A 26,824-nucleotide genomic window follows, 5' to 3' on the forward strand; every position below is an offset into this window, starting at 1 on the left:
ATTCCTAGACCCCACATGGTAGAAGGAGGAAACCAAGTTGTCTTCTAACCTCCACATGGGCACCGTGGCATGAACACCCCCTCCCCCAGTAAATAAATAAAATGTAACTTTAAAACATTTTTGCCAGACATGGTGGCAAACCCCTTTAATCCCAGTACTCTGGTGGCAAAGACAGGTGAGTCTGAGACCAACCTCACCTATATAGCAAGTTCCAGACCAGCCAGTGAGAGACCCTGCCTCAAAAAGCACAAAAACAAACAAATAAACAACAACAAAAACCAAAACAGAATCCTAGCACTGGGGAAGTAGAAGCAGGTGGATTTGTAACCAGGAAGCCTAGACTAAGAAAGAACTTCCAGATCCTAATAGGATATCTACATACATACATACACACATACATATGTAAAACAAGGTAGATTCAAATATGGTGGAACACTTTTCACTCAGCACTCAAAGATAGATGGATCTCTGAGTTGAAGGCCAGCTTGGCCTACATAGTGAGTTCTGGGCCAGGTAGGGAGTTACCATGAGATACTGTCTCAAAAGTGCAAAAAGAGAACCCAAAGTAAATGAGTTGTCTTCTTCTTCTCCTCCTCCTCCTCTTTTGCCTTCTTATCCTCTTTCCTTCTCTCTCTTTCTCTTTCTCTCTCTAGAACCCAAAACATCTGATGACCCCCAGTTGATATCAGAATGTGTGAATTCCTCTCTCCACTTTAGTTTTCAGTTCAGTTAACCAAATGGTTCAAAGCATGTAGGTTGCTAAAAGGTTAAACTTCTTTTTTTATACATAATTTATGTTCATTTACTTTGTTCATTGCTGTTTCACCTGCATGCATATCTGAGTGAGAGTCAGAAGCCCCAGAACAGGAGTTACAGACAGTTGTGAGATTCCATGTGGGTGCTGGGAATTGAACCTGGGTCCTCTGGAAGAGCAGCCAGTGCTCTTAACCACTGAGCCATCCCTCCATCCCCCAAGATTGAACTCATATAGAGCTACAGGAAGCTCCATCCATAGGGTTGAATGAATGTTCTGCACAGAAAAAGAAGACCCCCTGGCCAACAGAGACCCTACCCAAGATACCATCATCCTCCTTCCTGTGGCTCCTGTGCCTCCTTTCCTTTTCTTCCTCCTTTCCTTTATTTCTTTTTTCCTTCCTCTCCCTTTTTCTCCTCTCTCTTCCTTCCCTGTATCCCCCAAATCAGGCTGGTCATACTCAATGCCCTAGGTTGGAAAAGACCATTTGAAACAAGCATGCAAACTCAGGACTCAAAATGCTGAAGCAGGAAGAGCTCTGGGCCAGCCTGGACTATGCAGCCAGTCTCCATGTTGAGAAGAAAAGAGTAGAGAGAGGCTAAGGTGTTAAGAGCACGAGAGTTAACTCCATACACTCACGTCAGAAGGCTCACAACTGCGGGTCTCTAGCTCTAGGGGATCTGATGGCTCTGCTGGCCTCCTTGGGCACCTACACTCACACCCGTATACACGGCATGACACAACACACACACACACATAATTACAAATAAAATAGAACTCTTAAAGAAAAGGAAGAGAAAGGGTTCTGCGGTTCATCAAAACTGCATTGGGGCAAGGAGGGATAGGAGATGTTCCTTAGGGCTGAGATGGCTCAGTGAATAACACATTTGCTCGGAAAGTCTGAGGACCAGAGCTGTGGTCCCAGGCATCCACATAAAGGCCAGCAGGATGTGGCAGTTGCTTATGGTCACAGTGCTCAGTTCTCCTAAGACAGAGACACAGAAGGAGCTCCACAGAGCAAGCGGGCCATTTAGACTAGTCAAATCGATGCATTCCGGGTTCAATGAGATCAGGAAAGAATGACTAAGGAAGATACCAGATGTCACCTTTAGCCTCCACACATACATGCATGCACCTGCACACGTGTGTACCCACACGTGTTCCCTCACACATGTGAATACACATGCCCCACATGTGTGGAAGCAGGGCCCTGGGGCACCAAGTTACAGAAAGAAAACAGTCCCACTGAAATGACCTCTGACCTTTGGCAGCATTATGTAACTCCACCCACCCTCAGCGTACACCCTGCTACAGGAAATGCCATCTCCCAGAGGCAGGAACGTTGTCTTCAGAGCCTCCCCACCATCCCACGCTCTAGTCCCTAACATAAAAACACACGAGGGCCTGCTAGATGGCTCAGCGGGTTCAGGCTCTTTCCACACAAGCCTGACAACCAGTGTTTGATGCCCACGTCAGAAGGAGAGAACTGATGTCTGAAAGTAGTTGTCTAACCTCCACCTGTGCACCATAGCTAATAACTAAAACTGAAACACACAGAGACACGGGCAAGTTGGTGGTCCCCAAAGAAGCCAGCAGCCCAGCAGTCCATTCCTGCACAGGCCCAGGACAACAGACATCAGATGCTCAGCAAGAGCCCGCTCACACTCATTCACACTGGTCAACAGCAGCACCACTCAGAACAGCAGAGGAGTCCACTATCAGAGAAATGGAAGACGATCCATGGTACTGTAGGGGGCTACTGAAGTATTATGCCATTTCATGAAAGTAATCACAAGAATACTTTGTGCTAAAACTCTCTTGAGTAAGCTGGTCTCTGGTCACTTAAATTTGCCATAAATTCCTAGAGTAAACTCCTTTCTGGACCAGCCATAAATTCCTTAACAATGTGACTCTGACCTAAAGGTTAACTGCCTGACCATTAAACTGCTGTCTCTCTGCTTCTGTAAACAAGGCTTGCATGCTACAGATGTCCAGAGCTGCCTTTCTGTATACGTCACAATTGCCATTATTGCCTTTAAAAACAAATCAGGAGTCCTGCTTGGGACATACGTTCCAAGTGGTGAATGAGGACTCCATATAACTTCTTCAGGCATCTCCGAAGTTTTTCCTCTTCAGGTACCCAGTAACTACATCCACAGTATTCAACCTCTAAAGAGAAATGGGGTTTGACACATGTCAACCTGGGTGAACCCTGAAGACCTTGTGTTCAAGTAAAGAAGCCAGACAAAGGCCACCCAAGAGATTCCAATTCTATGAGATGTCCAGAAGAGGACAATCCACAGAGATGGAAAGCAAGTCTGGTTTCAGGGGCTGAGGGAAGGGGGAATGAACGCCCAGTGCTGGTGGGTGTGGTTTCCCTTGGTGGGACTGTCACGGTTATGCATTCCTGTAAATGTGCTAACTGCTAACTGCACTGAAACATTACCTGTCAAGGAAGGCTCAGGTGAGAGCAGGCCCTTAGCAGGCCTCCAGGCGGTACCCATCTACTGCCTCATTTGCTGCAGCTGCATCACGGTGTGTGTCATTAGCTCCTTACTTCCGCCTCTGTTTTATGAGCTCTTCCACCGCCCTTGTCAGTGGCCTGTCATGGCCATCCGGCAGGGCAGTTACTTTTAGTGAATTCTGCATTGCTTATCACCACAACAAAGCTGCTTAAACATAAGTTTGTGTTGTTCTAGATCATGCCTTCCCAGTGAGAAAGCACTCTGCACACTTAAGAGATTAAGAAAGAAAAATGCTGGGTTGGAGAGATGGCTCATTGGTTAGGAGCTCTGGCTGCTCTTTCCGAGGATCCGGGTTCAGTTTCCAGCAGCCATGGGACAGCTCATAATTGTCTGTAACTCGTGCTCCAGGGGACCTAGTACCTTCATATAGGCATACATGTAAGCAAAACACTACTGTACATAAAATAAAAATAAATAATTTGGTAAAATCTATAACAAAAAGCTTGAAGCTTGTTAACAAGCTGGGCAGTGGTGGCACACACCTTTGATTGAGCAAACAAACATAAAATAACAACAACAAAAACAAGTTGTAACAAAAAGGGCTGATAGTAAAAAGAAATCTGGTCAGCTACAGTGGCTCAGGCTTGTAATCCCAGCACTCGGAGAGGCAGAAGCCAGTGGATCTCTGTGAGTTCGAGGCCAGCCTGGTCTACAAAGAGAGTTCAGGACAGACAAGGCTACACAGAGAAATCCTTGAAAAAATAACACTAACACCACCACCAACAAAAATCTGTGTATAGAAAATGATGATGATAATGATTAAGATAATAAATATTACAATAATAATATTATAAAGAAGGAAAAAAGCTCCTTTATAAATTAGCGCATGTTAGATTCTAGCTAATGCTCAAAGAGAAGCTGGTCCCAAATAGATTTCACTAACTTGTACACACTTGTACATGCCACATATATGGTCATCTTTAAATCTTTTTTCAGGTCCTGGCCCCTGATTATACTTCGAACAATTTAAACAGGGACAGGACACTTGGGCAGGTTTACACAGCAAAGATGTTTTCAGAGTTATCTCTTAAATACACACCAGGTTGTTCTTTCCCTATGCTTTTCCTGAGAAGAGCACAGGGGACTCAAGGACAGACCAGGGGTTAAGGATGGTTGTGACCCTGCATTGTTCCCTTGAGGCTGCTCCTTAGAGGATGTCCTTTGGTATGCAGATGTCCCTAATGGCTGGCTGTGATTCAGGCTTGTTTCCTTTTGTTATGGAAAGGGGCCTAATTGGAGGTCGAGCTTGATGAACAAACACTAGCAGAAACGTCCTCAGCAACCCTAAACTTCAATTACTGTCCAGACTTCTCTTTCTCAAAGTCTCTAACAAGCCTGGTTAACACACTATCTTCCCCACATGGGTGGGGGTGGGGGGGAAGGGGAACCCTCCTTTAGCTAGAATCTGCTTTTTGTAACTCAGCATTTCCCAAGTAAGTCCATTAGTAAATTCTTTTCTTTGTTTATTTGTTTGCTCGCTTGTTCCTTTCTTTTGTCTGGTTTTGTTTTGTTTTCTTTGAGACAGGGTTTCTCTGTGTAGCCCTGGCTGTCCTGGCACTCACTGTGTAGACCAGGCTGGCGTCAAACTCAGGGATCTGCCTCCCTCTGCCCCCACAGTGCTGGGATTTAACCACTGCCTAGCACCATTCGTAAGTTGTTTATAGTCAATTTTACCACAATTTTTCTCCAGCATGACTGCCACTTGAATGCTGACTGTTCCCCGGAGGCTGACCCCGACCTCAACTGTACTGAAAGATGGTGGAACCTTTTTAGAGGAGGGATCTAGTGAGGAATCCTCAGGTCACTCGAGGGACAGCCCTGAAGGGGACTGTCGGGCCTCAGCATCTGGGTCACCAAGATGATCCGCTCTGCTCTATCACACGCTCCTGTCAAAATCAGACCCATCAGAGTAATGGAGCTAATTGGCAGGGACTGCAGCTTCCCAAACTGGGAGCCAAAAATACCCTAAAACAAAACACCCTTTCTTCTCTGTAAGCTCGTCATCTTCCACCCATGTCAGAGTGGCCGTGTGGAAATCAGCGGGCTAGAGTGAACTACAGTAGGGACAGCCCTCTGCACACACATGGACACATGCACACAATCCGCATCCAGGCTTTGGGTGGGTGTCCAGACCTGGTTTCGCGTACCTGAAGTGGCCCGGACGCTGCACAGGGCCGGTGTCTGTCCCCTGCCCACGCCTCTAACCTGCTCTCTGGCCCCGCGGTGCTCTTTATCAGCTGAATCAGCAGCGCCCCCTTCTGGGCTCAGGTGGACTTTTCCCACTGCGCCCTTTGTCCCGAGACGATTGTTTCCACCTGGTTTCCAAGCACCAGCTGCTTGCTGGAAGTTGAGCTGCAACTGTTTGCTGTGATGTGGAGACGCCCACAGGAAGAAAGAGGGAGGATCGAGTCCCTGTCTCTCTCTCTCCCTCTGATGTCCTTTGCTGTGGGCAAAACCTAGAAAGGCAGCGAGTGAGGAAGCTGGGCTGTGCAGACTGCATTTTCTAGCTTCTGTAGCTGATGCTAGGACACCCAGGGCTGTGCTGGCCTGGAGGGACAGCTCAGCTGGCGTTAGGTTTTCTAGAGAGAGTGATCAACGGTCCTAGAGCCCACCTTTGACTCATAACCAGGTGGCTAGGCCCTCACCCAGGCGCTTTGTTTCTAGGGGACATCTACCTTGTTCTCATCACCTCAGACAGGTACCAGACAGCTGGGGAGAGCGAGCGTCCATGCTCCAAGTCTGCTGAAATGCCCCACACCAGCTCATCCCCAGCCACCTGCCCTGCCTCGCCTGTTCAGTCCACAGAAACCACACGAGATCCCGCCTTAGTTAGGTTTCTACTGCTGTGATGAAACACCGGCCAAAGCAGCTTGAAGAGGAGAAGGTTTCTTTGGCTTACATATCCGAGGTCACAGTCCACTGAGGGCAGCCAAGGCAGGAACTCAAGCAAGGCAGGAACCAGGAAGCAGGAACTGAAGCAGAGGCTGTGGAGAAATGCTGCTTGCTGGTTTGTTCCTCGCGGCTTGCTCAGCCTTCTTTCTTATACCATCCAGGTCCACCTGCTGGGGGGTGGCAGTTCGAAGCAGTCTGGGCCCTCCCACATCAGTCACTAAGCAAGAACATGTTCTGCAGGCTTGCTTAGAGGCCAGTCTCACGGAGGCATTTTCTCAATTGAGATTCCTCTTCTTGGATCTGTCTAGAAGTGTCAAGTGGACAAATCCCAACCAGTCCAGCCCCTGCCACCTCCCCTTGTTTCTCCTGCCTCCTGCTCGTCAAAGGCTTCCCCGGGTAGGTTCCTGTGTGACCCTGCATGCTGTGGGTCCCCTCTCAAGATCTGGAGGCAGCTGTGTTACCAGGAATAGCTGCCTCCTCTCTTGCTGCTCTCACTTTTCTTAATGAAAAAGGAAACCTCTATTTTTTTTTTACATTTTTTAATTTTTTTTTAAATTATGTGCATTAGTGTAAAGGTGTCAGATCCCTTGGAACTGGGGTCCCAGACAGTTGTGAGCTGCCATGTGGGTGCTGGGAATTGAACCGGGTCATCTGGAAGAGCAGACAGTACTCTTAACTGCTGAGCCATCTCTCCGGCCCCGGAAACCCTTCTTAAGTTAGGCTAGGGAAGGAGACTGCTCAGCAGGTTGGACAACACACAAAGCCAGAGTACTTGAAGTCCGTCCCTGGACCACAGTGGGAGGAGAACGGACTCTGGAAAGATTATCCTCTGACCCCCATGATCATGCCATAGCACACACAACCCCACCACACAAACTAATAATAATAATAATTATATATATATATATCTTTATATATATATATATATATCTTTTAAAAGATGACCCTTCATTGGCGGGCACACAGCTGAGTGACTATGAGTGCCCCACTCAGGAGCCAGTGTGAACTTTTCAGCACTGATTCCTGGTGACCGCAACAAGGTAACCAGGCAGCTGTAGAAGCGTATCCAGCGGAAAGGGGTCGAGGCCATGTTGGTGGGATATTCCCAGTGGGGACTGAAGGAGGAAGGGGAGGCAGGTCTCTTAAGCTTTTTCAGTATTTGGTATTTAAGAAGGATTCCCACTTCCTGCTCCTGCTCTGTAACCCCGCCCATGTCCTGGGTCCTTACCTGCACCTAGCTCTGATGTATGCTGCATGAGGAAGGGTTCACCCTGAGGGAACAAGGCACCTCATAGAAGAGAGCCAGAGGCCAGTGGACTGATGCTTCCATAAGTTGGGATAAGGAGGCCAGCAGACAGGGTTTTTCTTTGTTTTTCAAGACAGGGTTTCTGTGTAACAGTTCAGGCTGTCCTGGAACTCACTCTGTAGACCATGCTGGCTTCGACCTCACAGAGATCCGACTGCCTCTGCCTCCTGAGTGCTGGGTGGCATACGCCACCATTCTCAGCCTAAAGACAGCTGTTCTAACTTCCCAGAGTAAAGCAACCAGCCCAACAGCCTCCTTCACTCTCCTGTAAGTGCTAGGCTTTCTGAACATACCTCCGGAGACCTAAAAGGCATCAACAGAATGGAAACTAGGAAGGTGTGAAGAGCAGTGGGGCTGACAGGACAACACAGGCTGGAGGAGTCACGTTCGCTGGTGGCACTGACCCTCTGGGCACTGTGGCTCCGCTTGGATCAGGAGGCTGTCATAGGGGAAACCTGGGTTTCCTGTCTTGACTGCACCTGGTAGAGCCCCAGTTAACACCTCTGCAACCCAGAAGGCTCCCAGAGGCTCCAGGCATCACTGTGACAGGACAGGGCTCTGGTGGCCTTGTCACACACCCCTTGCTGGGGTCTGGGCTACAGGAAACAATCAGCAGTGTCAACTTTAGTGCCCAACTGGGAGTCCTCTTTCCTGTTTAGGCCAGTAGAAGCCTGGATTGGTCCCTGACGTCATGTGAGTGAGTCACACCACCCCTACTTTATACTTGGACACCCCTCAATTTCTATCAAGTCAGAACTTAGTACAGTAGTCACAGGGAAAAAAAAAAAAAGCACTCGTCCAGAGAGCATCATAGTCTGGTTAGAAGCACAGGTGGAATGGAGAGTGACAGCAGGAACCCAGGTATCAGAAGCACCCTTCAGCGGATTAGAGGCAAGTCCCCTCCCACCAGTCCGGAAGCCTGTTCCCTTGGAAACCACAGCCTGCATTCAAGAAACTGGAGCTGCCGACAGACTACCTCCCAAGCCATAACCAGGACCCAGGCCACCCCTAGAGGCGGAGGCTGGAACTGCACCTGGGGACTTGGAAGGTGACACAAGGAGAGTGCCCAGTGGCTTCCCCTCTATCCTGTCCCTCCCCCAGGGCAGTCCAAGACTCCCTGCCAACAAGGAGCTCCACAGTGACCTCAGTATGGTGGGTGGGATTTCATTAGGGGTGAAATGACACCAGGTGGACATGACGCAGAAGGATATTACCTTTGGAAGAGATTTGTAACCGTGGAAGGATGGCGGTTCTGCATGCAAAATTGTGGTGCCAGCCACCCATCAGCTAAGGTCACAGATAAGTAGATGGACTGGACAGTAGATAGAGCAGTCAAAACACGGGCAGAGAGGAATGGTGGTGGGCAGGTGACAGGGGATACACACCAGATGTTAGGAAAGGTCGAGAAGCAGATGGTTGGCTGCGAAGATGCACAGAGTGATTGACAGATGAGTGGAGATGTCAGAGTATGTATGTGTGCAAGCTCTTGGCAAGGCTGCAGCGCTGTCTGTAGAGTGACCTTCCTGGGCACATGTCTGCTGAAGAATGTCTGATGACCTGCTGAAGGAAATGAGATGCAAAGAGAAGGAGCTGAGGGATCTCCAGGCAGGATCTGCTGGCGACTGCTTCAGGAAGATAAGAAAAGGTGGTCCCTTCAGCAGGGTCCCGTGGTCGAGACACAGGTCACCGCATCCTGCCATTCAACTGTACGTGCACCTCAGCCTGTGAACTACAGCTTGTCCTTACCACACAAGGCTGCTGAGCACACAGCTTTGCCCAGACATTCCCCAAGTCAGCTCCAGAGGAAGGGGCACTGAGTGGGAGGTTTCTCTGGAGGTGATGGAAAGGTTCTAAAATAGGCTTCGTCTCTGCACCTGTGACACGCCACCAAACTGGACACTTGTGGTGGGTGAACAGGACACCAGGTGGGTTGAGAACCCCGTTTCAGCTTACTATTCATTCATTCATTCACTTTGACCAGGTCTCTTTACACAAACCCTGGCTGTCCTGGAATTCACTATCTAGACCAGGCTGGCCTTAGACTCAAGAGATCCACCTGCCTCTGCCTCCTCAGTGCAAAGACTGAAAGCAAGGACTAAAGGGGTGAGCCACCACTACACAGCCAAACTTTGATTTTTTTTTTTTAAGGTTTTTTTAAAAAATACTTCTAAAGTGTTTGAGTTTCTAAGCCCATGGGACTTTCTAAGTTTGTGAAATGTTTCATATTGTGATGCTGATATTAATATGTGAAAAAAAAAAAAGGTTGTGGCTTAATAGTGATTGTTCTCTCAAGTATTTTGCTGGCAAGTATTAGGTCAACTTGACATAGCTAGAGTCATCTGAAGGGAGGGAACCTCGGTTGAGAAAGTGCCTTTGGGGGCTGGAGAGATGGCTCCCCAGTTATAAGAGCACTGTCGGTTCTTCCAGGGGTCCTGAGCTCAATTCCCAGCACCGACATGGTGGCTCACAACCATCTATAATGAGATCTGATGCCCTCTACATAATAGATAGATCTTAACAGAGAGAAATACCACCCCTGCTAGTGGTCCTAGTCATTATAAAAAAAACAGGCTAAGCTGGGTGGTGGTGGTGCACGCTTTTAATCCCAGGACTTGGGAGGCAGAGACAGGTGGACCTCTGTGAATTGGAGGCCAGACTGGTCTCAGAGCCAGTTCCAGGATAGCCAGGGCTACACAGAGAAGCCCTAACATCCCCTCCCCCCAACACACACACACACACACACACAGCAGGCTGAGCAAGGCATGGAGCACAAGCCAGTAAGCAGCATTCCTCCATGGCCTCTGCATCAGCTCCTGCGTTGTTTCCTGCCCTGATGTTCTTCCTCCCCAGATTGCTTTTGGTCATCACGGCAGTAGAAACTCTGAGCGAGCAGGTAAGAAAGGTCTACTCTGACATGGGCAGCATGGAGCCGTGGAGCCAGGAATGGAGCCTTAGAGCTCACAAAGGAAGGTCAGTTTGGTCAGAGATTATGGAGAGGTCTAGCAGAAAATGGGAAACCGTGAACAGGCCTGAGGACCAGGTTCCTGGGGCCTGGGTTCAGCAGAAGCGTGGGCAGACTCACTTGAGGACCAGAGCCTACAATCGCAGTCAGCAGGACAGGTAAGAAAGCGCAGAAACAAATAGATGAGATTGGTGTTTAATGCAGCAGGCTCTTAATGAAGCTGGCAGCCCTCTGCTGTGGATGTGTCGGGGGTAGGGGTCCTTGTCTTGTCTCATCAGCTGAAGACCTTAAGAGACAGACATGGAGGTGCCCAGGACCCTGCTTCTTGAGGTCACAGTGCTCCAGGACCAGTAGCCTTTCTGAGCTCAGCACTAGATAGAAGACTTTTTCTCCCCAAAAGGGCCTCCTACTCTGCCTGACCTCATCTGGAGGGTGTCTTTAGGTATAGATGCCTCTAACTATATCTGGTTGATGAGCTTTGGCACAATTTCCTTCTAGCACTACCCCCTCCCGGCGCCCATAGGATAATTAGGTACTGTATTCCCCTTCATATGATAGGACCGTGCTGCCAGAATCTAATAAGCATCCTGGGAATTCCTAGCTCCAACCAATCATGTAGTGAGCCCCCTACCTGCTCCCCAAAGACTATATAGCCTTTGTTATCCCTGAATAAAGCTGAGCTATCTCCCTGATGTGGTTTCCGGAGGTCATCCTGGCATACTCGTGGGCCATCTGAATCCCCAGTTTGTGGCTTTATCTCCCTTGTTTCTGAGGACCAGCAGCCAACGACCCACAGCCTTCAGGTCTATTGAAGATATAGCATCCCCTTCTTCCTGGGCCTCTGCCTCCCGAGTGCTGGGATTAAAGGCGTGTGCACTTAGCCTGAGAAACAGTAAAGATAAGTTATATTCAGCCTACCCTCCATACCGGCCACAGGCTCCCAACTTGGGGATTCAAATACCTGTAGATCCAAACTATTTGATGTGAAAGAGCTTGGGCGTTTCCTCCATGTCCTAACCTCATCAACACAGGATAGCAGTATAGAACTTTGCCTTGTACCAGATGTGAACACACAGTCCGTAGGAAGGTGTGCATGAGTTCTGTGAAAAGACAGCATTTGAAGAGGGGCTTTCGTGTTTGTGGGGGCCCTGGAGTGCACCCCATCAGTACCAAGGAACTCCCTCTCCTCTGTGTTTTCATGCGAGCATGGACTTTGGGAGGGGCCTGTCTTCTGGCTGAGGCCATATGCTTACAGAGACTGAGCCAAATCTGCTCACCTGCTTAGATCAACTGGCCTGGCCAAAAAAGGCAAGGTAGAACCGGTGAGCCTCCGCATGGACCACCACCCTACGAGGCAGGGCAGCTTCCCCACACTGTGAACAGAAGGTACTGCCGGCTCACCAAGCCACTCCCACACCCCGGGGCTGTGTGGAGGGAGCAAAGCTGTGGACTGACAGGCAAGGTGACAACCTTCCTTGAAGCTGCACCTGTATTCAGGGTCACACCAGGAGCAGGGTCTGTCACACCTAAGGCCACAACATGCAACAGGTCAAGGTGACGCGCCTCAGAAAAGCCTGGTGGTCCTTCAGTTGCCCTGGCAATTCCTCTCCTGAGTGTCTCCCCAGAGCAGCAAAGACACGAGTGATAATGCACTGTATCTGAGCACGTGACTCCTGTACAGCTCAGTGCAGACACCCCAAGTGTCCATAATGAGAAACATACTCTAGTGAGGTTATCGACCTCAGAAAGCTCCAGAACACGCTGCAGGCATGCGCCCCTTAGAAGAGCTAAGCGACCTATGCTGGGTGCAAAGACCATGCGCCACACAATTCCAAGTACCTCGTGCGGAGCAGGGGGGGCGGCTGACAGGTCACACATCAGAGGCTGCAGCACAGGGAGACTGCTAGCCAAACACGCCGGGAGTAACACGTGTGTCCGGACATACTACAGAGTCCCAAAAAGAGGTGGTGGCAACAGCCAGGCCTTCCTACCATGGTCCTGTCACCTCACAGGAACCTCCTGAAAACGCTTAACAGTGAAAGTTTGTGAGGTGGGAGTATAGAGCACCAACTCACAGCCGCCTGGAAGGCTCTTTTGTAAGGGTTCTCAGATGCACATAAAGAGGAAAGTAGATAAAAATAGACACATCACATAGGAAGTGGCACCTACCACTACCACACAGATGTCCAAACAAAGGGCACAAGCAGCCAAAAATCCATAGTTTATTTTGTGAGTGCCCGGGGTAGAGGTCAAAGTGCCCACACAGGGGGAATTCTGTGGTTTTGTTTCCCTTACTTTGGGAAAGGGAGAGGGTTTTAATCTGGGACTCAATCTCTAGATCCTCTGGCCTCTGGCTAGGATCGCTGCAAATGGTACATGTGGAAATTTGCGTCTTAGTGAATTTCTGGTAGCAGGCAGTGGCTCTGAGGCAGGCGCATTCTTGAAGGCCGGCAGTAAAGAAAGGGTCTCCTCCCCCATGCTGCTCCTATTCCCCCCTGTAGGAAGCTCAGAGCCTCGGCATTCAGAAGCTGCAGGAGCATACTCAGGTACTCTGCCCATTCATCCAGGTGAGTGAGGAGGATTGCCGGCTTGGGCCATGTACCTTACTTCTCACTCTGCAATGACCGCTTCCCCTTCCTCTTAAGTTGCTGCACACCAGCCCCCTTTGCTCTAGCATTAGGCGTCCTCTTCTTCCTGGGAGGCCCTCTTTGGCCAGTCTTCTCATCCGTCTTCCTCTTTGTCCCTGGGCTAGGGCCTGCACTTGAGGCTTCTTCGGTCTCGCTTTCGCCTGTGGACACAGTGAGGCTTATGAACAAGCTGCTTGGCAATATATTGTGTTTCATTCACCCAGCTCTAACTGCAACACCAGTACCAGGGATAGCACCAACCATGGCTACTGACCATCCCATGTCATGAGGACAGTGAGCCTCATCATGGGTGTCAGGTAAGGTGTGAAGAAGGTGCAGGAAGAGAGGTAGAGATCGTTACCCAACAAGAGGGCCACAGCCTGCACCCCAAGGCCAGCAAACGTAACTCAACCTGCTGTGTCAGATCTGCAAGACTGAAGCCAGAGCCAGGCCAAGGGTAGGCTGGGGAGAAGATACTACCCAGCTGGGACCAATATGGATGGCCTCAGTGTGCAGACAGCTGGGCCACAGACAGGGTGAATCCAGTGACCTTTCCCAGGGCGGATCCCAGGTTAGCACAAGACAAAACTGTCAGCTCAGGGCAGGGCTACCAACAATGTACAGGAGGCCTGGACAGTCTTTAGCAAGAGTGCCATAAGCCAGCACACACACTAGGAAGGCTATCGGGTAGAGGACCTGAAACCAACAGTGACATGGGTGGTGAGGCTCAGATCACCGAAGGATAGAGAAGGACAGATGAGGCTCCGTTCAAAGACTGCAAGAGTCAAAGAGAGGTAGTCTAGCCAGAGCACAAGCATCACAGTTCTGAGGACAGTCCCCACAGACAGCAAGACTTCTGACTAAAAAAAGGGAAGAGTGACAGTGATGGGGTCCTCAGGCCAGGTGCACAGTGACCATTTGTGCATAAAGGGAAGCCTTAAACAAAGGCAGGGCCACAGGCCAGGGAGACAAGGAAGGTGAGGGAGCTCATATGTTAATCACCACCCAGGGTCCTACCTTTCTTATTCTGTGGCTGCACTTTTGGCACACGCTTCTTTTTCTTTTTCCGCTCCCGTCTCCCTTCCAGCAGCTTCTTGTAGGCTTTTTCCGGGACATCATCATCAGGGAAAGTGCCTGAGAATCAGGGTGACAGTCAAGGAGCTGAGCGAATATATCACCTACCTGCCTTCTGCAAACTTGCTCTCACACCAGATTCAGCATGTTTAGCAATGACCGAGCTGCTGAGATCCACATTACAGGCAGATACAGAGCCTGCTCAGAACCAGGGCAATGCAGAAAGGTAGGCTGTGGCTCATGACAATGCCACGTCTATTCCTCAAACAGGCTATTATGCTAGAGCGCATGAGGTTACACATGCGCAGTGGTGACTGATGTTTTGTACTGCAGCGGGTTCCTGGGCCTGGTAAAAGCCCCATCACATGCACAGTACATACACTGCATTGTGAACTTCATCTGGACATACTGGACATGAGTTCATGGCCTGCATGAAGCATCAACGTATTTTCTGGTGACTTAGGCAGGCTCCACAAGCAAGACAGAACAGGGCAGTAAAACGTCACTAGGCCTCCAGGGGCTGGACTGGTAATGAAGTCTACGAACCACTCAGCAAACACAGAGGAACAATGAGAGCTCTAGAGCCTCTGAACCTACGCCTTCCCCAACCAAGACACAGACCTCTGCAGAGAGCTCTCATGCCTAAGGGATAGCTGGAAACCACTCCATCCCACAGGCACCAGCACTTTCTAAGTTGTGCGTGCGTACATGCTTGCATGCATTTGTGTTTGGGGAGGGACCATCTCAGTGCCCACCAGATCCTCACCTCCAGCCAGATCCCGCAACCTGAAAGAGAGGACAGACAGCATCACCACTCTGGCTGTGGCTCTGCCAGACTATGGTCCTCATCAGGGACCATGTCAGTGAGACACCTTCCTAAGTTCTAACTTCTTGTTTTTAACAAAATCTCAATCATTTGACTTTACCAATGTAGACTCAGGAGCCAGGTGCTGGGGTGAAGGCCTGCTAGCTCAAGGAGGCAGAGAAAGCACCCAGCTGACCTTTCTACTCTGCTGGCATCCCAGAAGGTATCCTCCTCCCACACCGTCTCAAAAAAAACCTCCTTCAAACTCTCTCCCTTCTACTTCCTATGAGTTTCTTTTCCTCTGTCCTGATTTCTTCTTCCTGTTTTTTTGTGTTTTTGTTTTTTTGTTTTTTAAATAATTTATGGTCACTTCCTGTCAACTGGTTGCTTTCTCTACCTCTTGACCTGTGGTTGATAAATCCTGTTTAAAATAAGGAAACAGAAAGCTCCTTGGATTAAAGGTATGTGTTAAGGCTGAGCCACAGCACAACCACAAATAGCTTTTTCCAGTGAATACCACAATCTCAGGGTTCACAGTGTGATCAAATATCCACCCCCTGGCTCAGGCCATTTCATGGGACAACACCCAGAAAAGGCAGGGGGGCTAGTGCTGAGTGGTAAGTAAACAGCGGACTGCCATGAAGGTCGCAGCAGGGGCAGGCCAGGCCTCTTGACTCACTTTTGGATCACTTTGTAGAGGCGCTTCCTGTTCTGAGAAGGGGTGCTCTGTCTACTGGCGAGCGTGAACAGCCTGTCAGCAACTGCCTTATAGTCAAACTGTTTCAAAAAGATGCAAAATACAAGGTTCAGTCATATTCACATGCCTGAACACACAAGCCCATCTCCCTGGACTAAAGAGACACTTGGCCAACACAGGCATTCTCTGCCCCGCCACCAGACCTGAACCAACCTACTCAGCATTCTTCCAGCAAAGCCTGCAGCCCTCACCACCCTGCTCCGGGGGTACACACTCCCACAGAAGCATCGGATTCCCTTATTTACTGATTAAGTACGAATGGGGTTTTTCTTTGTTTGTTTTCCGACACACAGTTTCTCTGTGTAGCCCTGGCTGTCCTGGAACTCACTCTGTAGACCAGGCTGGCCTCAAACTCACAGAGACCTGCCTGCCTCTGAGTGCTGGGATTAAAGGAGTGGGCCACCACCGCCTGGCTGCTTTCTAACTTTATTTTCTTTTTAAGACAGTCTTAACTATGTGGCAGGCCTAGAGCTTACCTCTGAAGTGCAGGGATTAATGTCCTCTCTAACTTTACATTCTCTACTAACCATACTAGACAACAAGTGAAAACAGCCCAACACATTTTATTTAACCCAAAATATAGCAAACCTACTCATGTGATGGGCTGTGGTTTTGAAGCTTGCTGACACCTGAGCTTTCCAATCTGCCTGATCCATTTCCTGGCTGACTCAGAACTATGACCCAAATGCAAACCACTAAGCCTGTGCAGCCCGTTCCAGACCAGCATCCCAATTACAGGGTCGCACCTAGGGGTGCCGGCCACCTGCTCAAAGCAAAAGGAATGCTACGGAGGTGCAGCACGGCTGCATTAGCCCTTGCACCAACTTCTCAGCTCTGACCAAGAGCTGCCCAGGTGCCCATCACCCATCCCTCCGCTAGAGGCACCCTCCATGAAGGCTATCTGTACATCCCTGTTACTGTTCTTCCTCCTGGGGTAAGGCCAACCTTGTAGCCCACACATGGATGCCTACCTGGAGGACAGGGCCAGAGTTTTCCTCGTCATCCCACGCCTGCTCCTTGACTGCCTCAGGGTTAGCCCTGTGTGTGGAGGCTAAAAAGAAAATGAAGCCTGAACTCATGCCTGGTGTAGGAGCGCCCCAATATCAACACCAAGGCACTGAGGACCCTCTTGATCGTGCAGCAGCACAGGCTGGAGAGGGCATAAGCAGCTTGTCTCCAGGATAGTGCAGAGATGAGGAAAGGCATTCCAGGAGAGGGGTGGAATCAGTAGGCAACTTGGGCGGCAAAGGCAGATTCAGGTGTCCCAGCAGTGGGTTAGGCCAGGGACCAGTGGAGCCATCCTTAGCTCAGCTCGGGACACTGAGCCGAGCTGTGTGCTCACAAGGTTGGACAGCAAGACCTTCTCAGTGGGGAGCTGAGTTGAGACAGGGCCTTCATACGTCAGCTCTAGCTAGCCTGGCACTCCCTTTATAGCCCAGGCTGGCCTTGAACTTGGACACTCCTGCCTCAAGTCTCCCAAGTGCTAAGGCTATAAGGGTGTGCTCCCACAACCCACTCAGCATAGCCTTTAGGTGAAGGGCTTCTAGACAATAGAGCTGTGAGATGCTCTGGCAAGAAGGACAACAGCTACAGCGTGGTTTGCTGTGGAGAGTGGCTGCTGAGCCATAAGCAGACACCAAAGGGACTCGCCGGGAAAGGAAAGTTAAGAGAAAGACAGGGAAAACACACAAGATGGCCAGGCAGTGTGTCTGATGACCTGCAAAAAGGGGGCTGCCAGAGCTGGCATCAGAGCTGAAAGGACAGCAGCAATGCCAAGGACTCCCTGAGAATTCATGATGACAGTGTCAAGAAAAAAAGAAGGCCAGACCCACTGCTACCAGAAGCCTGGCCCACACCCAAAGCCCTTCAGGGGCCATTTACAAGAAGAAAGTGCAGTCTATTTACTGGTCCCTTGCTGCAATGTATTCAGACAGACTAACTGGAGGACAAGGACAGGACTGAGGACACAAAGGAAAGGCAACTGTTGGAGGCAGAGAATCCCAGGTGAAGGAGCAGGATGAGGGCCTGGACATGACTCAGGGTTTGAGCAGTTGCCTGAGTTCCATCCCTACCACCACCCAAAACAGAAACAACACCAGAGTAGATTCTTTCCTGTGAACAGGGAGGTCAGGGTGCCACGCGCCACCCGGGGAGCATTACAGCCTTAGAGGAGTGCTCCAGGAACTGAACTGAGAGCTGGGAGTCAAGTGCTGAGACAGACTTAGGAGAGAAACCTAGCATGTATTTTATGCCATGCATTAAGGGACTCTGGAGAGAAAAGCCAGGAGATAGCTAGGCCAACCTAGTAAGAGCCCTGATCTCAGCCCAGGACAGACCAGGGCTCCTCACCTGCATGAAGGTTCTTGGGTGGCGCATCTTCCAGGTCCTGCTCATCCTCTGAGGACTCATCATCACCATCTGTCACTTCGTCATCACCATCTGTCACTTCATCATCACCATCTATCACTTCACCCTCCCCACTCTGTGTATCCAGTTCATTCATCAGGTCTTCAATGGCCATGGGAGCCTGCTCCACAATCGTCTCAAAAATGTTCCGAGTAATCTTATGCAGAACTAGGGAACTGAGGTGAAGGAGAAGCCAGAGAGCCCATTGGTACGGACTCTCAGGCATCACACCACTCTCCCAGCATGGAGGGCCAATGGCCCCTGGAGCCTGAGAGGGAAGAGAAAGGTCAGACCCCAGGAGCTGCCTACAACTTACTCCTTAGTGCAGGCTGCTATCTGGCAGAAGGGGTCGATGAACTGCAGATTCTGGTCTGCGGTGAGCTGTGGGAAAACCAAGAGATGGGAGGTGTGTTCAGCGCTGGGCATATGCACCCCACCCACAGACCTCGCCTGAGCCCACCTCACCTCTGCAGCGCCCACTTTGGTCAGCTCCTCCAGGAAGATTTCTAGGAAGTGGCTCTTCACCCCATTGGGGGCCTGGCTCTCAGGTTTCAGTATCTCAGTGGTTAGCAGCTCCAGTAGCTGCTCAATCCGTCTGGGGAGAGAGAAGGAAACAACAGCAGTGGCCATGCAGATCAGCGGTGTCCCTGCTCCCTCCACATGGGTTCTGTCAGGAGCACTCATATGCAGGCAGGTACCACCATTCACAAACACACCTGACTTTTCACACCCACATGCAAAGGCCAGAGGCTGGTCTGAGGAGAACAAAGGAGTCCTACTGACCCAGGTTTCTGTGACACATGACAGGAGTCTAGCTCTTGGTCACAAATAAAGAACATGAGAATATACGTAGGCCTTTTGTGTCTTCAAGGCATAAGTGGAAATATGGCAACTGAGATGCTCTGTTCGCTGGTCCTCTCTACTTGGAAAAATGTGTCAGGTCAGAACAGACCAGAGGCCAAGAGGAAGGGCACCAACAAGGGCTGCGGCCACAGGCCACAGATGGGCTTCCCAGGCCCTGCCATACAGCCAGTTGGTTGGCCACATGAGGAAGCTGTACAACTGTCACTACTCTCCCTGGCACACAGGTTGGACTGTCTCAGAGCCCTGAGAAGTCGCCAGCACATAGCACACATGAAGCTCCTGAGCTGCTGACAGTGTAGACTCCTACCAGCCTGGAGCTGCACCACATGCTGTCCAGGGTCCCCCAGTCGGCTTCAGTGAAGTCACCAACCACAAGAAGGAAAAGTGATATTGTACCAGGCTCAGGGAGAGAAGCCGCCAATGATAAAATGAGGCACAAAAGCCAACGAGAGACTAGAGACAGGCAAGCTCCAGATGACACTACCACATGTGAAAAATACCTGAGCCAGGCTGTGCCACACAAGACAAACACAGCACACGGGCTCCACCCAGGCCAGGGAGGGACCAGGCCTCTTCTGGGTGTTCTCCAAAAACCAGCACTCCTTCCATGAGGAAGTTGTTAATAGTAAAGCAAAGAACATTAACTAAATTTAAAATGCCTTAATGAATTGTTCACTAGTAACTGGCCACTGAGCCCTCAAATGACTTAGAGCCACAGGTCTCAAAAGTCTCCAATAGGGACTGAAATAGAAACTGCTCAAAACCAGAGGCAAGACAGCCCTGAAGAAGGGTAGCTCTGAACACCACAGCCCAGCATGTGCTCATCCTCTGAGAGGAGCCCAGTGGGCTTGGGTGAGTGGCTCTAGCTTTCATAGCAGATGCCTAATCTTGCATGGTGGCCCAAGGCCAGTTCCCTGCTGACAACTAGCGCTACTTTCGGAACTCAGGCATGCAAAGTCAACTTTTCTAATGCAGACATCTACAACACCAAGTAAATTTTCTTCTGTGCCTTTCCCCTCTTGTTGCCATCACCTGACAAAAGAAAGAAAAAGACCCCGGGCAGCACCTTGTAGACACATCTGCTAACACATCTGCATTGCTCTCAGAACTTCCAAATCAACTACTTGTTGAAGTTAAAATTACTCTTCCCATTGCTGGGCATGATGGCACACACCTTTAATCCCAGCGCTCAGAAGGTAGAGGTAGATTTCTATGAGCTCAAGGCCAGCTTGGTCTACACAGTGAGTTACAGGACAACCAGGGATATGTAGAGAGACACTGTCTCAAAAACCCAAAAGAACAACAACAAAATAAATAAATAAAAATTAAGAGTTTTTGATGATGCCCAGGAGTTAGAAAAAAAGTTAAAATATTACTTTTTAAAAAATGTTAAATGAGGGGCTGGAGAAATGGCTCAGTAGCTAAGAGCACTGTCTACTCTTCCAGAGGACCTGAGTTTCAATTCCCAGCAATCACTTGGTGAAGAGTTTAAGTTAGCCTGGGTGACTCCATTTTTAAATAAGGAGCCATCTTGACCAGGAGCTGAACTGAGGTACCAGGAAATATCACAGAATGTGCACCTGGCAGAAAACAAAGTTAGCTCTCCAAGCAACGGCCTCCAGGAAAACTCACAGAATAAATGTTTAGTAAAAAACAGAGACAATCTCCCTGGCAATTATGATTATGTAAATGGTCCCCTCTCCCCTATGGCTTTTACCCAATTCTGTAACGTCAAGGCATGAACCCCCCATGCTTGCTGTCATGGAAACCCCTTTTACTGTAAAAACCTTCTTCACTCAGGGTTCAGGGTCCTACTTCTCTACTGCTGTGTCAGTGAGACTTGGACCCCGAGTTCGATCACTCTTGTAATAAAGCTCTCCTGCTCTTGCATTGAGTCATCTCCTGATGGTCTCTGAGAGTCCCATGATCCTGGCATTACATTGGCCATCTATACTAGGATCTGTTGCCCTCTTCTGGCACACAGGTGTACATGCAGATACAGCAATCATATACATTATATAAAATAAATTTAAAAACAAACAAATGTTAAATGAAAACACTCAGAAACCCACTTTGTGGTATAAGGATTTGGGCTGCCACAGGCTTGGAACCTGGTGCCCCTGGCTAGAACACAGGGACACAGGTGAGCAGGCAGCACCCAGGGCAGCACTCTAGGCCTCGGTCTCCCAAAGGGCAGGAGGAGAAGCAGAACCCCAGAGGAAGGGAAGCCCACTGCTGCCACAGAAGTCAACGTCAGATAGGAATGCAGGCAATCACTGCTCAAGGGACCTGGCCAGCCTGTCTACGCACTGTGGTCAAAGCAAGGGGGCTGGATGAATATGACCACTGACAGCACAGCTGCCCACACCATATGCCTGCCTGTTAAAAAAAAGGCCCTTGGCTGTACATCTGTTATGAACAGCATACATAATTCTGCCGGACTACAGAAATGACTGGGATAGCACAGTTTGGAGAAGACAGCATCATCTGAACCATTTCACTTTATAAAAATAGCTTAACTCAGCACTACTTGTACCAAGAAACACAAAAGCCACCTCCCTGGCAAAGAATCACAAAAGGAACCCAGGACTCCTGGGATGAGCCAGAGAATGCAGACCCCCTACCTAACCTGCCTGTGAAATCTGACTCTCAGTGTGGACCTACCTTTCTTCCCATCCTTGGGTTTTCACAGTCTTCAGTGACTCACTCAGGACCATCCTCATGAGCTTGGATAGAAAAGAAATGTTAGCAAGAGAACAGTCAACAAGTCACCAAGCTTCCCTGTATCCCACAAAGTAAGGCCCCAGTCTGTCCCAAGGTGGATGACTGGAGTGCTACAGACAGGATAGATTTTGGTGGACATGACACTATGCCCTCAAGACTCCAGCCTGGAGAGTGGATCTCTGCACTTGGCTTCTTGAGCAACAGGAAGCCAGGCTAACCTGAATGGGTGGGAACTACAAATCAGAGCTAACCACAATGGTCAGGGCTCTTCCCATGGAAGGCAGAGTCACTACAACGCCATGGCTGAAGCTGGGCCTAACTTCCCCCAAGCCATACCAAAGCCCTCCTTTTCCCAGCAGAGAGAGATACACGCAAAACCCTGCTCTGAACCACTGCAACATTAATTATGGCTCAGCAACATTCCCATGATGGCCCACTCCCCGTTGACATGGCTCAGTGTTTAATACAGCTTTCCTACCTTTAGATCTTAGCATAAGCCCACTGTGGATCCAGGTCACAGTAAAAAGACAATGGAGGCTACATGGAACCTAAGACCACTGTACAGAGCTCACCAGAGGCCTGAGGTCACACCAGGGACCCTGAAGGCCTGACTATGGTGTCTACCTACACTACCACTAAGAAAGTCAGCCCCGCTGCAAGCTGAGCTACTAGACTTGGTCACACATGCACACAGATGAAAAGGACCTAAGAGGCTAGAAAGAAGACTCAGTGGTTAAGAGCACTTGTTGCTCTTGCAGGTGACGCTAGTTCAATTCCCAGCACCTACATAGCTCACAACCATCCGTAAGTAGTTCCAGAGTATCTCATGCCTTCTGACCTCCATGAGCATCTAGTGTGCATGTGGTACACATACATACAGGCAAAACTCATACACACACACACACACACACACACACACACACACACACACACAAATTTTTAAAAAAAAGGGGCCTTGGAAAGCAACTCATTGGCCGAGAGGAGCATGACACAAGAGAAGAAAGCAAACAGGAGCAACACTGCAGTCCAAGAGCCAACCCCTCAGCTAAACAAGAATCTTCAGACAGTGGAGTCTAAGTCCCCTTTCTGCCATGTGCTGGGGTGCGGCTCACCGGCAGTCACAAGGGCTTTCCCTACTTAGGAAGGCTACAGCAAGGCTCCTGCTTTGAGCTCTCCTAACCGTAAGATGGGGACACACCCAGCTATAGCAGCATGGTGGCTACATACATTCCAAACCAGCCCCAGTTGACCCCTTCACCCTGAGGCTCATCAGTCACCCACTTTGGTGCCTCACCATGTAGAACTTGTCCAGGCGCAGTCTGTCGATGCCCACCCACTCTCGGATCATGGTCTGCCAGAACGCCCGCAGGAAGAGGTGCTCTAGGAGACAGCACACACACACATGAACACCAGAGCCAAGGGGACAGGGACAGCATGCCTGCAGAAGTCCCTCGTGGGCAGCCTGCAACTCCCTCATTCATTCACAGGGCTCAGAAATGATGGTTCCCAGGCTCCACAGAAAACCCACAAAACAGCTTAAATCAAGCTGTCATTCTGTTGTCTGAACAAATGCACAAAGAGGAAGCAAGGTACTGGGATAAGGAGTGACTAATGGGGACAGGTCTTCCCCAGGTCTCTTTGTCCCTGCCTTGACTTGGACTAAGCGCCCCAACACCCAAGCTTAGACCTTTAGCAAGGAGTCACTGAAGCAGAACTGTAGGCAGATGCTTGGCACTTGCCCAACTAGATCCATTAACCCTGCAGGTAACAGATGAGTCAGATATAAGAGGCAGAGTCTGAACTGTTCCCTCACCCCCCCAATCTTACAGAGAGGCTCCAAAACCCTTGGTAATTCAAAATGTAACCAGAATGAATAGAGGTGCCGTGCTCAGAGCACTGAAGCGGGTCTTGAGGGTGAACCGTATCCAACCTCACTCAACCAGAGAAAGCACCATGCGTAAGGAGGAACCAGCCCTGGGAAACCCTGGTGCTGGACCACAAGAAAGGAAAATACTGTTCCATAAAATCCTACGCCAGCAGAGGGCTGTTCGGACGGCCCAGTCATGGTGGCCGGTCACTAGATCACCAAGTGATCACCTAAGCTTTGTGCTCAGCAAAACAACTCTCCTGCCAGTTCTCAGAGAGCTCCACACTTTCTCTTTAACATATTATTAAAGAGATATCCTGAGCTCATGACACACATCCGCGATACTAGTGCCTGGAGATGTTAAAGGAGTATTCCCGAGTTCAAGGCCAGCCTGAGCTACACAGTAACAACACACCCAGATAGCAGTTCTCCACCTGTGGTCACCCCACCCCTTTGGGAATCAAATGACCCTTTTGTAGGGGTGTCTTAAGACTGCTGGAAAACACAAATAATTACATTACAATTCATAACAGTAGCAAAATTACAGTATGAAACAGCAATGAAAATGAGAGTCATGGTTATCAGGTGGAACCCAGCTGAAGACTGTGGTATTGCGACACTGGGCTGGTCTCTATGTGCTATACCTCCGCCGTTCACTCCTGGGCCATGTCTGTTTGGTAAACTGAGTGAGTGCAGGCTGAGCACTGGGCTGTGTTCCATACCACAAGCAACCACATCGTAGCTTGAGGTCTTGAGAACACACTGCTGGTCACTCTGAATCTCTGGAACTCTGGTGTCCATAGGGACAGGCCTGGCTTTAATGTTGTACTCACGTGCCTCTGTAGTCTGAAAAGCATGGACGAGCTGTGAAATGGTCCTTCCTAGTTCTTCCTGTGAGGAGAAATAGGAAGTGCACCCTCAGGCCCTGAGGCGCTGTGCTCTGACAGCAAACGATACCAATGCCCATTCACTCCACACAAAGAACCAGTTGCCAGCTGGCCTCTATCCAGGGTCTCCAAGCTTTGCGTGGCTCCTTGCTTCAAAAGGCCTACTCTGTGGAAGCCATCAGACTTGCTCTATAAACTTGCGTGGCTCACCCTGAGCCAGTGCTGGCCTCAGGGTGATTGCCTCAGACATGGTGGCAAGGTAGACAGGGGTCTTGAGACACAGCTGTCCTTCTAGCAAGAAATAGGGCCAAGCAGACACATGGATCACTCACTATCTTTCTGTCTCTCGGTGTTAAGCACTGCCCAGCAGCACTGGCTAAGTTTCCAGAACCACTCCTAAAGAGACGTTTGTTTTTTTGTTTTTAATGAGGTAGTTAAGATTTATTTATTTATTTTATGTATACAAGTGCACTGTTTTTATGTACACCAGAAGACGGAATCAGATTCCATTATGGATGGGTTGTGAGCCACCATGTGATTGCTGGGAATTGAACTCAGGACCTCTGGAAGAGCAGCCAGTGATCTTAACCACTGAGCCATCTCTCTAGCCCGACAGTTGTTTCATCAGGCACAAAAATATGGGTTAGGAATCTGCGCACACGGCCCCTCCAACTGCGTAAACAATTCACAAGCTGAGGACTGCTGTTCTAAAAGGCCCACAGGAGAAATTCCCTTCTGGGAGACCTGGATTCTGCCCTTACCTCCATTATATCAACACTGGGTTTCCAACCAAAGCAGGGTTAAACGTGAGACAAGCGACTTCAGCTCACCTTGGCCTACAAGGTTTGCCACCATGTCACCAAGATGCTCAAGCCAGGCAACCACTCCCGTCCTTCCTAAGTGCCAGGACTTTCCTACTGCAGGCCTCAGTCCTGCCAGCCACACAGAACAAGAGGTCTAAGTTGTGTGACTCTACCCAAGGTCTCTGGCCATGTTAAGGGGCGGATAGACACAGGCTCATCAGTCCACCATCCACTCCTGACGAGATTCTTCAGCTACGCCCCCCCATGCACTCACCTGCCGGAGCGGCTTGTCCTGCATCCACATGCAGTAGAACAGCCCCTTCCACACCTTCAGGAGCTCATCTGGAGTAAAGCCACCTGCACCACATGAGAAACAGGGAGCCTCAGTGGACCCTGGGACCCACCTTCCCAAGCCAGGAAGGAAACATGACTTTGTGACCTACTCCAGAGTCGTATTCTTGTGGAGGAACTGGGCAGCCAGCCCCTCCCAAAACCTTCTGCAACACAAAGGCCATACCTGTAACTGGAGGCGCTACTAAACGACAGGTATCAGCCCTACAGGGTTAAACTCAAAATGTCAACATTTTTTGGACTGGGTGGTGGCCCTTATTGAACGCAGTGATAATTAACGCAGTGTTAGGCCAAGGAGTTGTGATTTTCCTGTAACATCTCAGAGATAAAACAGCGAAAAGTTACTCATTCAGGCTAGCAAAGAACATCAGTATCATTCAGTGAGGCGCATCCCCCAAGACTCTCTAACTGGAGCGTGGAAAACTACTCTGTGGCGCTTGCTAAAGTACATACCCATGACCGCTGCCAAAACACTGCTCAGGGAACATAGAATTTACATCTGCAAAGGGATAGCCAAGGATGCTGAGGCTGCCGACAGGGGGTCGCTCTCTGAGGCTTAAACGTATAGAAACCACTCAGCAAAAGATATGTCCCGGGAAACTAGAGGGCATTCCGTTAAGTACACGCTGGAGAAGCACCAGCAAGCTACAAACGGAGGAAAAGCGCGCAGTCCGACGGGGGCCGCCTGATCCAGGAGACCCGCAGGCGAAGGCCGGGCCCTGTGGGGCCCACGCAGCGGAGGTTCCGAGGCCGCCCGCCCGCCCGCGTACCTCCAGCCCGCTGCGACCTGGCCACGATGTACTTCCGCAGCTTCCGCACCGCGTGGTCCCGTGTCACCTGCTCGTTCCCCGCCAGGCGCTGCGCCAGCTGGACCTCCGGCGGGAGCGGCAATCCAGGCACCATGGTGAAGACCCTGACGCCACGCACTCCTCGCTTCCGCTGGAACGCTCCAGGGACGAAGCGGCGCGTCACGCCTGCGCGACACCACTGAAAACGTCACACTGAGGCGACACAACATTGCTAAACGTCAAACGTCAAACTAAACATCCCCGACTATGCTGGCGCCCGCTTATCGCCTCTCAGTGGCCGGGAGGAGTAACTGCAGCCCGCAGGGAGCATGGAAGCCTGGCTGGGGCATCTTTTAAGTCTTTGGAGGGTCAAAGCCTTGTCTTGGGCTCGCCCTTCTCTTCGCTGGAAACGCGCACAGCGCGCAGCAGGAC

The 26,824-nt window shown here is 50.1% G+C and overlaps 1 protein-coding gene across 1 annotated transcript; it reads right to left on the reverse strand.

Annotated features, from left to right (window-relative positions):
- Nucleotides 1-12,645: 12,645 nt before the first annotated feature.
- On the reverse strand, nt 12,646-26,577 carry Rrp1 (ribosomal RNA processing 1). The gene is made up of 13 exons (XM_055607068.1): nt 26,375-26,577; nt 25,528-25,610; nt 24,397-24,454; nt 22,991-23,076; nt 21,637-21,698; nt 18,574-18,703; nt 18,425-18,489; nt 18,052-18,284; nt 16,674-16,753; nt 15,625-15,722; nt 14,907-14,926; nt 14,084-14,200; nt 12,646-13,227 (listed from the first exon to the last, which is right to left on the reverse strand). Exons 1-13 carry the CDS (start codon nt 26,505-26,507, stop codon nt 13,043-13,045), a joined length of 1,350 nt encoding a protein of 449 aa, XP_055463043.1. The 5' UTR covers nt 26,508-26,577; the 3' UTR covers nt 12,646-13,042.
- Between the last annotated feature and the right edge of the window lie 247 nt (nt 26,578-26,824).

Source organism: Psammomys obesus, unplaced genomic scaffold (assembly GCF_907164565.1).
Source record: "Psammomys obesus unplaced genomic scaffold, mPsaObe1.curated_primary_1811, whole genome shotgun sequence".
Classification (NCBI taxonomy): Eukaryota; Metazoa; Chordata; class Mammalia; order Rodentia; family Muridae; genus Psammomys; species Psammomys obesus.